The sequence below is a fragment of the Cololabis saira genome, chromosome 13, assembly GCF_033807715.1.
Source record: "Cololabis saira isolate AMF1-May2022 chromosome 13, fColSai1.1, whole genome shotgun sequence".
In the NCBI taxonomy this organism is placed as follows: Eukaryota; Metazoa; Chordata; class Actinopteri; order Beloniformes; family Belonidae; genus Cololabis; species Cololabis saira.
In genome coordinates, this window is record NC_084599.1 from 32,460,568 (window position 1) to 32,476,321 (window position 15,754).

Here is a 15,754-nt window from a genome sequence, read left to right on the forward strand (position 1 = left end):
GCTCCGCTTGTCTGCTTGGGGTCCAGGCTTTACGCTTTATGACTGAGAAGCACCGGTCGACTGTTGAGGAGCTCATCTCTGAAATCAGACAGAATGGGACAACATTCCTCTCCCAAAACTCCGTTAACTGCTCCCCTCAGTCCACAGGCATACACAGACTGGACCGTGTGCAGTGAACAAATATAGCTTTGCCACATCAAGTTTAAAAATGAAAATTTTTTGTCATAAGATGGTAGAGTTCCTCATTTTAACAATTATTGGGAGATTTGACAGTTATTGCATTTTGTCTTTATTTGTAATTTACATTGCCCCATTTTTTTCCTCTTGGGATCTGTAATATATTTAAATGCAACATAAAAAAAACATTTACAAATTGGCTGCACTTGTTATAGCTTCATCCCACCTACTGTACAAGCATCTGTGAATTGGCAGAACAAGTTTTCTGGAGAATCGATGGTCTGCTTCTGAATCAGCAGATTGACCCCCCCTAAACCCGACACAGACGTCCTCTTCAAGCAGATGGTTCGCTGCAGGACAGTATCCATTACTACTAAAGCCAAAGAGTGTGTTCATGTACAGATATCTGTGCAGCTTCAACCTGGACTCAGGATTTGTCCGGGATGTACCTCTGCCTTTCATCCGCAGAGAGCTGGCCCCCGCGGAGCCTGTGACCCCCACTAGGAATAGGCAGGTACAGATGACGTATGGATGGAGCCTATATATGCTCTAAGACAGGGGTGTCAAACTCATTTCACATCGTGGGCTACATACGGCCTCGGTAGATGTCAAGTGGGCCGGACCATTAAAATGATACCATACATGCTATATTATAGCATGTATGGAAGTCGCACTCAAAATATCATGTCTTTCCTTTGTTTTGGTGTAAAAAAGCACAAGAACATTAGGAAAACGTTGAAATTCAATGAACATTCCTTTTACAAAACATTTCATGGAACACCTCATATTTCCTTAGACAAATGTGCAATTTACTTTTATCATTCACATATATGCATTGCAACTGATCCCACTGATTGTGCAAAGGCACAAAACTTTAACAGTTAGTTGGTATTGAAAAATACAGCAATGCAATTTAAGATTAAATGAGATTTATAAAGAAGCAGATGGCACATTGATACCGCTGTTGTCTTCTACTCTGATCAAAACAGTGCACCCCTTAGCGGATAATACATGAATTGCATCTTATTAAAAATTTTAATTCCATGTCTTTTATGTATTTTTTCACTTTTAAATTATCCCGCGGGCCTGATCGAACCTCCTTGGGGGCCGGTTCCGGCCCGCGGGCCGTATGTTTGACACCCCTGCTCTAAGACCTTTACATGGTGCTCTAGAGTCAGTACGGAAGTGTAAGTACAGCCTAAGTGTGCATTGCTGAAAACCAAGTACACTCGTTGTACTGTGCGTTTAGTTATTGGGCAGGTTAGTGTAGGTGTTCCCGAGACGTCTGTCATCGCAGATCTCGCACCTCTTCCTGTCTGCAGGCTCAGCCATCACCAAGTAAGACTGGTTGACTATTTCATTTCCCAGGTAGGGGTTGATGAAAGATGAACAGCTACAAGTTTGCAGGAGCTCCTTTTCCACCGGAGGTTTTCCGTCCTCTTCAACCAGCTCACACACGTAACTGTTTCCTCCAAGGCAAACAATGACAGTGTCTTTATTCAGAGTCACGTAGTCCGGAAAGATGTCGGTTGCAGAACTGCCATCTGTCCGGTCTTCACTCGAGAGGCTTTCGTCAGAAGACAGGAGTTCAGAGGATTCTTCCAATACTTTCCCTGGTCCTTTAACCTCAGCTTCAGACAGTATCTCCACCACAGAGGAACTGGTTTCCACAAAGCACTGCTTTCCTGCCATAGGAGGGTCCTGTGTGACATGCGCAGTGATTATTATCTAATACTTGGGGACACCAACACATATTTAAGAGCATTTATGAGAATGAATACTAGACGTTAGTAACTATGATAGTCAATATATTCTTCACCCACAGGGAAGAAAGAAAGTACATTAGTGTGATGTAGTGAGATTTAATTGTGTGTGTCGCGCGTTCATGACAAATTAAAATCATTTACCCAATTCTGCTTGTTGATTTCTGTCAGGAAGCCTTGTAGAACTTTTTGAAGGTCGGGCATCGGGGGCCACAAGTACCGTTTGATCTTTCTGAAAATATACAAAATAATAAACGATAAAGCTGATTAAACTTTTTTGACACCAAGTGGAAGATTAATTTACAATTTTCTTGATAATTTAACCAAAAAAAAACACACACACACTCACACGCACGCACGCACACACGCACACACACACACACATATGCATCTTCATTTAAAAATTCCTAAGGAGTATAATGTGAACGAGAGGGAGGAATGCTACCTTCGGTAAAGGCATAAAAGCCATATGAGGACGATGAAGATGAAAAGCGCGGGAACAAGGACGTACAGAATGAGCAGCATGCCTGAAAGGGTCAGATACATCTTTACTAGATAGAGGGACAGCAATACTTCGGATTTTTGTTCATTTATTTTTCATTCAAGTTTTTTTTCAACACAGTATTTGCTTCGTTTTATGTGATGCTTACTCTTGTCGAGTGCCACGTGACCAGTGAGTACTTCTGACCAGTCACTCCAGGTACCAGCGTAGATGGACCCAGTAGGTTTTGCTCTGATCTTAATGCTGAACTGACTTCCTCCTGGAATCTTCACACACGTCTCAGTCTCAGGGCCCTTTCCTATCTGGAGACACAAATGGCAAGATAAGCTCAGTGATGATGCACTACCTTCTGATGGCATGCTTTCTTTTAGACTTGGTTTCCATCAAAATACATTTTAATTTCCATTGAAATGTAGTATTCATTGCGTTTTGTAATTACTACTCCACTACCCTGATAAAAGTAGGTTAGAGTGGTGCAGCGTCCAGTATTTCCCCTAGATTTGAAGATTGCAGATATTAGCAGTGTTTAATGGGTAAATCTGGCACAATGGCACCATCTAGTGCAGTGGTTCCCAACCTTTTTTCCTTGGAGCCCCCCCTACTTGTGTCTAAGACCAGCCAGGCCCCCCGACCCGTACGTACTAGCACCAAAATAGTCTTTAATTGAAAAAATGAACATTAATTATGTTTTTTTTTTATACATTTCTCTTTGGTTTACTCTGTATACATATGACTTTGTTTTTCTCCAATGTTACCAATGTATAAAATATGCACAAAAGGACATAAAAATATTTCTGAAAAATTTATTTTTTAATATGAGACCAACATTTTTTAACATTTTTCCGGAGTAGAATAAATGTTAAGTAATGATATAATAATAATAAGGAATGAAATAATTTCCTGTGTTTGTCACAAAAAATATTCAAGACATTCATAAATTATTCCTAACAATGTCTTATGAATGACTCATTCACAAATATAATTTTTACAACTGCATAATTTCAAAGCAGACAAAGTTTCGCGCCCCCCCCCCCCAGAGATCTCTGGCGCCCCCCCAGGGGGGGCCCAGACCCCAGGTTGGGAGACACTGATCTAGTGCCTTTTCCCCCCTTTTAAAGGCAGTCCCCCACTGCCCTCTGGTCATCCCGCTGCTGCTTCCACCTGCCTGCTGTGTGCTGCTGACGTCCCCGACCCCCCCCCCCAGTCTGGTCTTCGGCAGGAGGGTCCCCCCTTATGAGCCTGGTCCTGCTCAAGGTTTCTTCCCTCCTAAAGGGGAGTTTTTTCTTGCCACTGTTTGGCTTAAGACTTTTCTCCCACTAGGGGAGTTTTTACCTGCCATTGTTTATGTAATAATTGCTCCGGGGTCATGTTCTGGGTCTCTGGAAAGCGTATAGAGACAACATCTGTTGTATTAGACGCTATACAAATAAAATTGAATTGAATTGAATTAAACTTGGTGGGATTGTGTGAAGTACTTCTGAGTTGTTCAGTGTGTTAGCCGCTGTAAACACAACCACAGTGGTGACTTGGGCTAGCAGCTGCTTAAACTGAGAGACATAAAGGAACCGTCTAAAACAACTGAAACAGCATTAATTTTATTCTTTTACACCCTAAAGGTCTTTAAAACACATTTTATTTACCTCTATGAGCATATGTTCTTCCTATTTTAGCACTGTCTCATCCTAAAATCATTTACAGTGAAATCATCAAAACTTTTGCAAAGAGTTTAACTGAAAGGCCAGCTGCATCACTTGCCCAATTTTAACATCAATAGTCAACGGTTTCCCCTGCAGCTTTGCGTGGAAGCAGATATATGTTATTTTACGTCAAATCATAATGGGATATTAAAACAAGATAAAATTAGAGGATTTGAATCTGATTATATGAGTCCAAATACGAGTTAAAATCAAAGCTTGAATCTTACTGGAATCTGAGTCCTACATTTGAGCACTACAAATCTGGTTATAAGCCCAAACATCTCAAGCATGTTGAATGGCCACATGTTTTGACAGCTACTGAGACTTTAACTCACCTTCCATCTTTCTCGTCCTTTGACGTTAAAGTCAACTTCATACTGTAGGTGGGCTGACAAGGTTGGGATAGGGGCCTCCCACTCCAGGCACAACTCATCCTTCCTTTGCACTTGTCTCAGATGACCTGGTGGGGGTGTTTTAACTGTAAACGTAAAAGTATGTAAAACGTATTAGTAGACCAAACTTGGGAGGGATCAATAAATATAAAAGGTACCCTAATGGTGCTTAAATTACATTAAAGACAGGATAAGCCATCTCTTGATGTCTTTAATGTAGATATTTGAAATAAAACATCTACAACATCTCCTCTCTCCTCCTTCATCCAGAAAAAATGCCTCATCGTGTACTCTGCACTGTTATGTTGAATAGAGCGTAATATTTTGAATGACAAACATATATTTTTGCTAAATTGAAAAAATAAAAAATCCAAAGGTAACACTTTCAACTCCATCATTTTCTGCTGTGGAAGAGATAATCTGATCATTGTTTTGTGATTGCATCTGTTTGGTATATTCATGGTACATGTGCTTTGTAGTTTTGACTTCTCTTAACATATAAAACAAATAATGAAAATAGATATTGTATTTTAAAATATAAATTTCATATTAAGAAGAAACCGAGAGAAACAAGAGCAGCACTCACTGGACCTGTTGAGTGTGAACTCTTTAGTAAAGAATGTCCTGGTGGTTGAAGCTGAAGTGCTTTTGAGCTTAACCCTCATTTTTCTTGATACATTTCCATGAAAATGACACGTGTCATGAATGATCCAGTCAGCCAGACATTCGCTCCAGTCGCCCCGGTTCAAAGATTCCCTGCAACAATCGCATTATCGGCATGTGAAATGCATGCAAAACAAAATAAACATCAAAGATATCTTTACTGTACTTCAGTCTTAAATAAAAAAAATCTTGTTTCATTTCTTCTTTTTCTTTTGCCCACATAACAATTTTGAACTATTTTGGTTCGGTAGTGAAAGCGCTTTTTTTTTAAAATTTACCCGAGACTCATCTTGTAGAACAGTTTGAACTCATTTTCTGTATCATATCTGGAAGCATTCCAGTGACAGGTGACATTCTGCAGGTCCGGGGTGGAGCATATTAGTGAGATATCATCTGGAAAGAGAAGCAGTTCAGTTAGTGAAGTGTTGCATGTCAGTAAAAATAGGTTTAGATTATGTGTATAGTCCTTTTCCTCATTGCTCCTTCAGTCATTTATACATTTGGTTTATGCTCGGTAAGACACACCTGCACTTTGAGGAACTGCAGCTCGCACAGGTTGCGACCAGCTGCTCCAATGTCCTGCATCTGAATGATCAGGAGACTTGACAGCAACCTGGACCTCAACCTCCTCGCCTGGTGTCAGCAGGAGGTGAATGTTGTTTCTGGTTGTCTGAAATAATGAGCCTTTATCATCAATATTTATGAACTGCTTCTTGGCAATACTGTTGGAAACCCTGTTTATTTCCCTTTTAAATGGTAACACATTTGTAAGGAACATAGATCTGTGGGATGAGCAGCACAGCTGAGTATGTGGGTTGTATCCATGAAAGATTTGTCAAATCTTCTCTGTCAATGCCAAACAGCTCATTTTACTGTTATTGACTCTTGCGCTGGACTTTGCAACACGTGCACTGGAGCCTGAACATGTGGAGGAACGCTATGTTCAGCGAAGAGTCACAGTTGGATCATATGGTGAAAGTGTGGAGAGGACGCAAAAGAACGCTATGCTGATTGCTGCACCGATAGAGTTGCATCTTTTGGAAGCAGTGTGATGGTGTGGGGCGGCATCTCCCTCACTGGGAAAACGAGGCTCATCATCATTGAAAGCAATCTCAATGCAGAAAGGTATTGAGATGAGATTCTATTAATGATAATAATACTTTTCATTAAAAACAAATCTCAAAGTGCTACAAGTTAAAATCAACCATGAATAAAATCAACAGGAAAAGGCTTTTTTTAAAAGGTGGGTTTTTAGGCCACATTTAAAAGCATCCACAGTCTGCAATGCCCCAGGTGGTCTGGGAGGGCATTCCATAGGCGAGAAGCAGCAGAACTGAAGGCTCGATCACCTATTGTGCAGAGTTTAGTTTTTGGGGTTTTTAAGAGGTAGGTGGAGGAGGAACGGAGGGAGCGTGAGGATGTCTGAGGAGTGAGGAGATCCATGAGGTAAGTTGGGGCAGTTCCATGAACACATCGGTGGGTGAGGAGAGAGACCGTGTAATGAATGCGGAGTTATACAGGGAGCCAGTGGAGGGTTTTGAGAATAGGAGTGATGGGAGTGAATGTATTGGAGCTTTTGAGTGCTCTTGCTAGGAATGCCGATGAGGAGTGCATTGCAGTAGTCCAGCCTGGAGGAAATAAAAGCATGGACCAACCTCTCAGCATCTGCCATGGTGAGTGAAGGACGGAGTTTGGCGATGTTCTTGAGGTGATAGTACGAGGTTTTACAGAGTTGTTGAATGTGGGCCTCGTATGTGAGATGGGGGTCTATTTTTACCCCAAGGTTGGTGATGACTGGAAGTAGTGGAATGTTTTGATCAGAGATGGTGATACTGGTTATGGTGGAAGTACGGACCTGGTGCCAACTAGTACCAACTAGGATGCGGCCTCAGTCTTGGAGCTATTCAGCTGAAGAAAGTTTTGCTTCATCCATGCTTTTATCTCCTCCAGGCAGGTGGTGAGAGTGGAAGAGGGGGAGAGTGCAGCGTGGTCGGAGTGGTTAGAGCCAGTTTTTAAATACAGTTGTGTGTCGTGTGCATAGCAGTGGAATGACAGTCCATGCCTGCTGATTACATGACCAAGGGGGAGCAGGTATATTGCGAACAGAGATAGTCCTAATACTGAGCCCTGGGGAACCCCGCAGGTGACTGTGTGGGCCTCTGATGTGACTTTCCCCAGGGCAACATACTCGGTTCTTCCAGTCAGATAGGAGGAGAACCAGTTTTAGGCAGTGTTGGAGGGGCCAATGGTGGTGTGAAGACGCTGCAGCAGGATATTGTGGTCAACGGTGTCAAAGGCGGTGGACAGATCCAGGAGAATGAGAAGGGATGGGGAGCCGGCATCAGCTGTCATAAGCAGGTCATTTGTCACCCTGACCAGCGCTGTTTCTGTGCTGTGGCCTTGACGGAAACCAGACTGAAAAGTTTCATACACGCTGTTGAGTTTGAGGTGGTTGTGTAGTTGAGTAGCCACTACCTTTTCTAGCACCTTTGAAAGGAATGGAAGGTTTGATATGGGCCTGTAATTAGCAAAGTCGTCTGGATCTAGTGTGTGTTTTTTGAGAAGTGGCCTGATGACAGCAGTTTTGAGTGAAGGTGGCCAGCTTGAAGGGAAAGGTTTATCACTTGGGTAATGAGGGGGCTGATGGCAGCAAGATTGGATTTTACCAGGTCTGTGGGGAGAGGGTCCAATGCACAGTAGAGTAATCACATGTCTCCAGAGTCTGGGACCGATCTCTATCGTCCAAGATGACAGCGCTCGCCCCCACAGAGCTGATTTATCAGAGACTACATCCAGAACTTGAGAGTGCAGAGGATGGACTTGCCTGCCAGCAGTCCTGACCTGAACCCCACTGAACACTTGTGGGATCAGCTTGGGCGTGCTATTTGTATCAGAGTGACCAACACAATCATGTTGTCTGACTTGCCCCAAATACCAGTTGAATAATGGGATGCCATCCCACAGCAGTGTGTGACCAGGCTGGTTGCCAAAATGAGGGGGAAGTGCCAAGTTATTGTGGGTGTGTTTGGTTTTTCCACACACTACTGATGCTCCTGTTTGTTAAATGGATAACTTGTTAAATTGCCAGTATGTGTTATTTTTATTCAAACTTGAATCATCCAATCCAACAAACACCAAACAAGAGTGAATGGAAAAATGAGCTGTTCGGCGTTGGCAGAGAAGAGTTTTCATGAACACAACCCACATACCACCGTGATGATGTTTCCCTGCGTCAACACACCCTGATTGAAATGAATGTCACCAACAGAGTTGTGCAGGCCTTGATGACAAGTTGGTGAGGCCCATCAATTAGAATCAGCTGTGTTGATGCAGGGAAACATCTAAAACTTGCAGGACAGTGGCTCAGAGGAGAATCAGTAAAATTAAAACTCTTTACTGGAGTAGAATAGTTTTATTGGCAAATTGTTCTTACCTCTTTTGTTATGTTTCCAACAGCCTTGGAGGAGTAAATAATCTTATACATCAAGTTATCCTTGATGTATGGGGTGCTTTTTGTGTGCCATGAAACCTGCAGTTCTCCCACACGGCCATTTGGGTCCAAGGACACATTGAAAGGAGAATCGAGAAGCACTACAAGTAAGAGAAAAAAATCATTACAAAGCCAATTGTTTTGGTTCGTGTGTCCTTCAAGAGAATCACATGTAGGGTGTATAAACATCCTTCCATCCACAGACACTTCCTTTGATTTCTATTTAGCTAACATGGCACTGTCACTTTCAACTTGGACTTCAAAATGCAGAAGGGATGTGAGAATGGATGCAAAGATTGTCTGGCTACAGGGGGCAATAGAGCTATCCTTTTCCAGACTAAAGTTTGTATGGAGCCCCATCAGACGACAATGGGTAGAATCTTTTATTTTTGGTTCCCGCGCAATGTTTTTGCTGTCAACCCACCTTTGTCTATCAGTGATGCAACACTGACCAGTACATTACATGCAATGTCCAGTAGTCTTCTACCCAATAGTGTTTATCTGAAAATATTTTTTAGTGGTCACCACTGTAGATCTCCCCCTGTCACACCAACCAGCTTCATGTCATGTCTCACCACATCCAGAAATCTGCTTTATTTCCTTTAGTCTTCCTGTTGTTCTGCTGCCTGGCAGCTACATCACCAGAGTCCTTCTGTCGGTCATCCGTCTGTCATCCCTCTTCTTTGTGTCCAAACCATCACAATCTAGCCTCTCTTATTTTAAATCCAAGAGGTCCAACCTTAGATGTTCCTCTGTTCTTTTCTCACCATATCTTCAAATCTGCCCCAATGCCACCACCTAACCCCAGGGTACTTCCATTCTACCCTCACCACACTTGCTTCACCTACTTTTCTGTCATGTACTATGTTTTGCTGTGAGAAGCCTTCAAATATACTCTTGCACATAATCACAGGAGGTAAAAAAATGAATGAATCTTGGAGAAACCAAACCTTTGTCAATAAACCGTGGGATGATGACAGTTTGTGAGGACCTGGGGAAGAATATGCCAGCCTTCGTAGCAGTGGGAACTGCTGTAGCACTATTGTGCACTTATTTTCTTAGAAACAAGGCCAAAGATGTTTTTACTCCAAATGTTTATTTCTTTAGCCCCTCCTTTTAAAAAAAAAACAAAACTTGATGGAATAAATAGAAGAAATTTCTTACATTGATCCTCTACGTAGATGGTTCGATTGTAGAGACTCTTATTCTTGGTCCGTTCCACCACTTGAATGTCTGTTTTACTATATAAGAAAATATCAAATCTGGGAAATGAGCAGATGTGCAGGAAAGCTCCCTCTTCTGTTCTCTGGACAGACATTTCACAGCTCTTGGTGGGCTGCCTTGAAGTGATGAACACAAAAACATTTTAACATTAATTATCAAGACATTTGCACAGTAGCAGTTAAAGTCCTCCAAGGTCTAAGTTTAACTTTTTCAAATGAAAGATATATATTTGTACAGTTTTTATGAGAAGCCATGGAGATGGTCACAGATCACACTCATGAGTATCAAGTGAATTTCTAAATAGTAGCTATATAAATATGACTTTTTGAAATATCTCAATTAACAAATCCTGATATAATTACTGAGCAAAAACATACCTTGTTGTTTTATAGAGAAAATCATAAGTTTTGTTGTCAAAAGTCTCAAAGAAGCAGGTGAAATCCCTTGTAGTGCGAGTGAAACATTTAGGGTTCCCATCATTCTTTAAGAGAAGAAGATCTGCTCCGGAAACAAAAAACAAGGTTAATGCAAACAAATGACATAACTGAACAACAGTAAGATTGTTTTTTTCTCATTTTAGTGAGATAAAAAAATGCAATTGTTAGATTGAGCAGTCATTTAAAGTCTCAGATCAAGCCTTTCTGCTGAGCTAACAATGTTGCCATCTGGTGGGAGAAAGTCTTAAAACATATTGAACCCCAAAGGGGAGCGTGTGCACCGAACTGTAGTTTGTTTTCAATTTATTTTCTCAACAAAATATTTAATTGCTCTGGTTCTGTAATGCCCCTATAAATGAACAACTAGACGCGACAAGATGCCATGCTCTCATAAATACGGAATTTCTCTGGCAATGTTTTAAAACGTAAACGTAAACATTTTGTTAATTTGTTAAAGATTTAAACACATCAAACTTTGATCAAAGACCCAATGGAAACAAAGTGCTAAAAGGGAGTTAAAACCACATTTTTGCCATTTAAAACAAGTTATTTTGTGTCTTTGCGTTATTTTAGTTCATATAATTTCTTCACAAATTAACAACAAAAGAGACAACTGCTGCTGTTAAAGGGGATACATTCATTTTTAAACTGTATTTCAACATAATCTTAATAATGTTCGAGCCTTACCTTCTTTTGAAACATGACTGACAATTCCAGGCATCAAACCAACTTTTATCCACCAGACAATAGTGAGTATTTTCCACCCACAGAGAAAATTCATTGTAAATTGAGGATCGGCGGTTCCTAATGCACCGGGGCTCTTGAACTACGACAACACAAGCTGAGCGGGCATGGATAAGTGAACGGTGCAGAGAGGTCGGCCCATTTCGACAAGCGATGCAGGAAGTGAGCCTTGTGTAGGTTGGAAGCTGCCACTAAAAAAGGCAGGTCTGGGGAACTGAGGACAATTCAGTCATGTTTTTCATTACTGACTAATGGCTGTATAACAGAGATGAGAGCAGTCACTAATACAGGCTTTATCTAAGACTTTAAGATCTGACAAACACACTCGGAGTTTCAGTGCCTGCTGTCACATACGGCGGCTCATGCCCTCTGAAAGCAACCAGCCTGTCTGCAGATGAACCACATCCTGATACTGATTCTGCTAGATCACCAGCATGATTTTAAAGCCCAGAAATGTTTAAACAAGTAATATTTCTGCACTTGAAACTGTTATAAAAAGGAACTTAAGAACGGCAAAATATCTTGAGATCATCCGCGCTTTCTATGCCATTCATTCATTTGGGGTAAGGGGCATTATCTGTACTGCTTCCAATTCAAGGTTAAGCCTTTGCTGCACACATCTCAGGCTACTATGAAGTGGAATAGAATCTCAGATACACATACTTTGTAATTAATACTCCTAACTGCATGACATGCATCAGTCATAAGTCTGCATGTAAATGTGTTGAAAGGGATGCCATGCAGGCCTGCTGCAGGGATGAGAGCCGTGTCTTGTTAGTGGGTTCAGTATCCAGACTGTAAACTACCGCTTCAGGAGATGAACGCAGACTGAGGCACCCCAACCTATTGCTAAACTGCTAAACTTAAAGAAACCAACTAATCTAGAGATCTTGAAGTACTAATAACTCAAATAATCAATTGCATACGTTAGGATACTACTAACAACTTTATTGTGCTTAACAGAAGCCTTTTATTAACCTTTCCCCTTCCCCATGACTGTAAATATGCAGCTGAGCTGCACCGTCCCACCATTTTCTTTAATTATTATTTTTTTACTGGTAGGCCTACTTTAATGAGCTTCAGTAAAGTTCAATAAAGCCACCTGGTTTTGTCTTATGATTTTAACTTTCCATACTGTGAAGCCTCGTTTCTCTGATCTATTCAATCTTAATAGGCTGCTGGGTAGATGATTGCTGCTACTATATATTTAACTGTTGTTTTAAACTGGGGATATCCATGGCACATTAACAATGAAGCATGCATGCAGACAAAACCATGATGGTTGTTGCATGGAAGAGAAAGAACATTTATCTGTTTAGGCTTGCCAATTATATACCAATACAATTGTTTCAAGGTCTTTGGCTTCTGAGATTGTGCATAGATACAAGTTTTATGGAAATGACACAGATGTCTATATTTAAGTCTAATATTGGTACTGATCATAATCTGAGTGTAACACTTGTTGAATACCAGGAAGATTGAAGGTGCAACATTCATTTTACGAGACAAGATTGTTTGGAAAAGATAAAACTTCTCTCTGAGATTGTTTGACGTTGGTCTTTCCCCAGATGGTAGATCTTGCGGCTGTGTGCTCGAGATCAGCCGTGTGGTGAAAAATAATCGTCAAACAGCAGAGACGTAAACACTGCATACGTGCATAAGTGTATTAAAAACTGTCTCCCACACAGGTCCCACACATTCTGGTCAGTGCACCTAGAATTTTGCACGATCAAAATCTTTTATCAGGAAAGCCATGACCTGATTTCTCACGGTAAAAAAGCACGAAGGAAAAATAGAATAGATCTACCGCTCCACCTTGCCAGTATTACATGAAGATAACCCTTTTCTCCACTGTAACTGCTTATTTTCCGACAATGTTAGGCCCCATCAATTGTTTACAAGATACATTTTTGCAAGACTATAAACTGAGGGAAACCATCAGGATCTTTTGCTTTTGTTATCTTCTTCCATTAGAATCAATAGATTCTCAACCTGCTTCTGATGTCGCTTTTCATTTTTTTTGCATCAATCATACATTGTACAGCTATAATCAAACTTGTTGCCCCCCATGCAATTTCATTATAAGTTTAGGGAAATCATTGTTATATTTCTTATTACTTGATATTATATTGATAGCACCATTTAAATATCACTGTGGTAACCCATTGATTTCATGCAGTCACCATTCCGGAATCTGCAATCAATCGTTAAGTGTGGACAACTCAAAGACGCTTGCCGACACATCACTCAGCCATCTCTGATGCAAGACAAATGTGCAGTGTTGCCAACTCCTCAGTAAGGAAAGTAGCTATTGGCTGTCCCAAAAGTCGCTAGAAGTCGCTAAATGACGTCATCGCCTAATTTGCATAATTGGCAATTTGCATATAACTGTAATGGACGCTGTAGGAGAGAGGAATAACGTCGTGGGAGAGACAAAAGTGAGTGAAAAACACCCTAAATATGTTTAGAACTACAAACGTACAAAAATAATTTCAACATTAACAACATTTAATGATTTTAATCCTTTGTCTAGATCCACATTACACACATCAGTTTTGTCCTGTATTGTTAAATGTTATAACAGCAAATTTAATCAAAAGATTGTTATGTAGGGTGAAATTCCTAGCTCTACAACCAACCCTCCTCCTTTATCCGGGCTTGGGACCGGCAAAGTGACCCAAAAGAAAAAAGAAACGCCAGCGGCGGCTTTGCGCAAGCGCATTTAATTTGCAGTCTGGACGCGGAGTGGTGAGGGTCTCCTCTCTGCTCGGCTCTACCCACCAGATAAGTCTCCAATAACACCAGAAAAAGTCGCTAGATTTGTCGCTAGTCGCTTTTTTGAAAAAAAGTCACTATAGGGGTCTGAAAAGTCTAGCGACAAAGTCGCTAAGTTGGCAACAATGCAAATGTGTAGCTCGCAAAATATCTGTTGCTATTGACAACTCCACACGGAGCTTCAACAAAAAACCTCAGATACCGCTGGATTTTTGCTGTTTTATAAGGTCATCAAATCTTACGTCCGAATTCAATCTGCTAAAGCTTTGATAAGGAGACAAGAATAAATGATACTCTCTTGATATGTAGGCTAAAAAATAAAAGGTCATATTTGCCAATGTCAAGGGTTGTAAGATTACATCATCAGCACGCACTGCAGTAAACAAACAAAATGTTTCATTTTGTAGCCTTGGTTCTGTTGTGCTGTTTAATTTACTTCCTGGATTTTCCCTCCTTTTTTGATTACTGTCTCAGCCCTAATGTTTTTCACCTGTTTCTCATTTCCTGTGTATTAAAACCCATCTCATTCCCCATGTCTTTGTTTTTTCCCTGTGTGCTAAGTGCTCCTTGTCTTTGCTCCTTGTCTTTGCTCCTTGTGTATGACTGGATTGCCTTTTTTTGACTCTGGATTTTTACCTGCCAGCTTTTTGCCTGTTTGTCTGCTTGATCCTGCCTGTCTTTTTTGGGTATTACCAATTGCCTCCAAGACAGATTAAAGTTCTTGCCTTGCTGGACTCTGTAACTCCCCTTTTTGCACCTGGGTTCACCTCACCAGCCCTGACTGTATCATAACTTGTAACCTCTTGAATTCTGTTACCGCAACTGCACCCAATTTGATTCTGTCTTGGAAAAGTTTCGGTTCTTTCACGTTTGGCTTCTTTTAAGGAATGCGCTGGGCTGCATTAATACGACATTTCAAGCTGCATTTTAATTGGCTATTCAGCAGACAGTCATAGGACATCTGGCTCTGTCAGGAAATTATATTAGGCACTGGCACCGTATGGCGTGACACCGCTAATTTAGACCAGCTAAGAAAGATATTTCCACTCTTCTTTCGCAACAGTCATCTTTTGTCTGGGACACCAAACATCTAGCAGTACGTAGAAGCCTAAAGAGAAAGCACTTAAAGAGGTCACTGTCGGGAGGTGAAACCACAAAGCAAGAGGAACATGCTGTACTCGGTCAGACCTTTTTACTCAAGGTTCAAAGAGAGGCCTGTTCAGTTCAAGTGACGCCCAGCCATCAATCAAAAGACCATGCCCTTTACTACACATACATTTGTGGCTGTAATTAGTTTTACCTGATATAAAAACTCCTTCCCCACCCACAAAAACAGATGTTGCTCCTCGGTGTAGACTTGAGATGGCAACGTATCCCAGAATGCATTTTTCATCAATGAGTGGAAACAATGGGAAAAGCAAGAGCTCACAGTTGTGTATTACAGTTTTGTGTGCAGTTTTAAGATGTTTTCATGAATGATTGTAGTTATGTAATTTATTTTGTTTGTTTGTTGACTATTCTAGATTATTTTACAAATTCCTCCAATGTTTTTTCTGCTACATGTAGTTGAGCTGTGATGTCAGCAAATATGCATGTATGTAGTTCCAAAAGACTGAACAGCGTCCTTCGTTGTTCTGAGTTGAACTTGCCGGATATAAACTGCCAAAAACCCACATCCAAACTTGTTATATTTGTCTTTGTTAATTCATTACTTTTTACTGAGTTAGATCGCTCTAAGTCGTGGTTCAGTGCAACTCCCCATCTGCACTCAGTTCAGTTTTGATCATTAGCTTTGACTGTTCAACCTTAACAGAAGCTATTTTGAAGGAATTAGAACAAATCATAACATTTCTTGCCTTCTAATGGCGCCAGCCACCATCCAAGATGGTT

At 40.9% G+C, this 15,754-nt stretch overlaps 1 protein-coding gene across 1 annotated transcript; it reads right to left on the reverse strand.

The window, feature by feature from the left end:
• Positions 1–44: 44 nt before the first annotated feature.
• mpl (MPL proto-oncogene, thrombopoietin receptor) lies at positions 45–12,083 on the reverse strand. Its single transcript, XM_061738993.1, has 13 exons — positions 12,068–12,083; positions 10,286–10,406; positions 9,849–10,024; positions 8,615–8,785; positions 6,215–6,270; positions 5,720–5,864; positions 5,473–5,587; positions 5,118–5,287; positions 4,475–4,617; positions 2,591–2,744; positions 2,386–2,467; positions 2,085–2,172; positions 45–1,878 (listed from the first exon to the last, which is right to left on the reverse strand). The coding sequence occupies exons 1-13, from the start codon at positions 12,081–12,083 to the stop codon at positions 1,423–1,425; spliced, it is 1,893 nt and encodes a 630-aa protein (XP_061594977.1). The 3' UTR covers positions 45–1,422.
• Between the last annotated feature and the right edge of the window lie 3,671 nt (positions 12,084–15,754).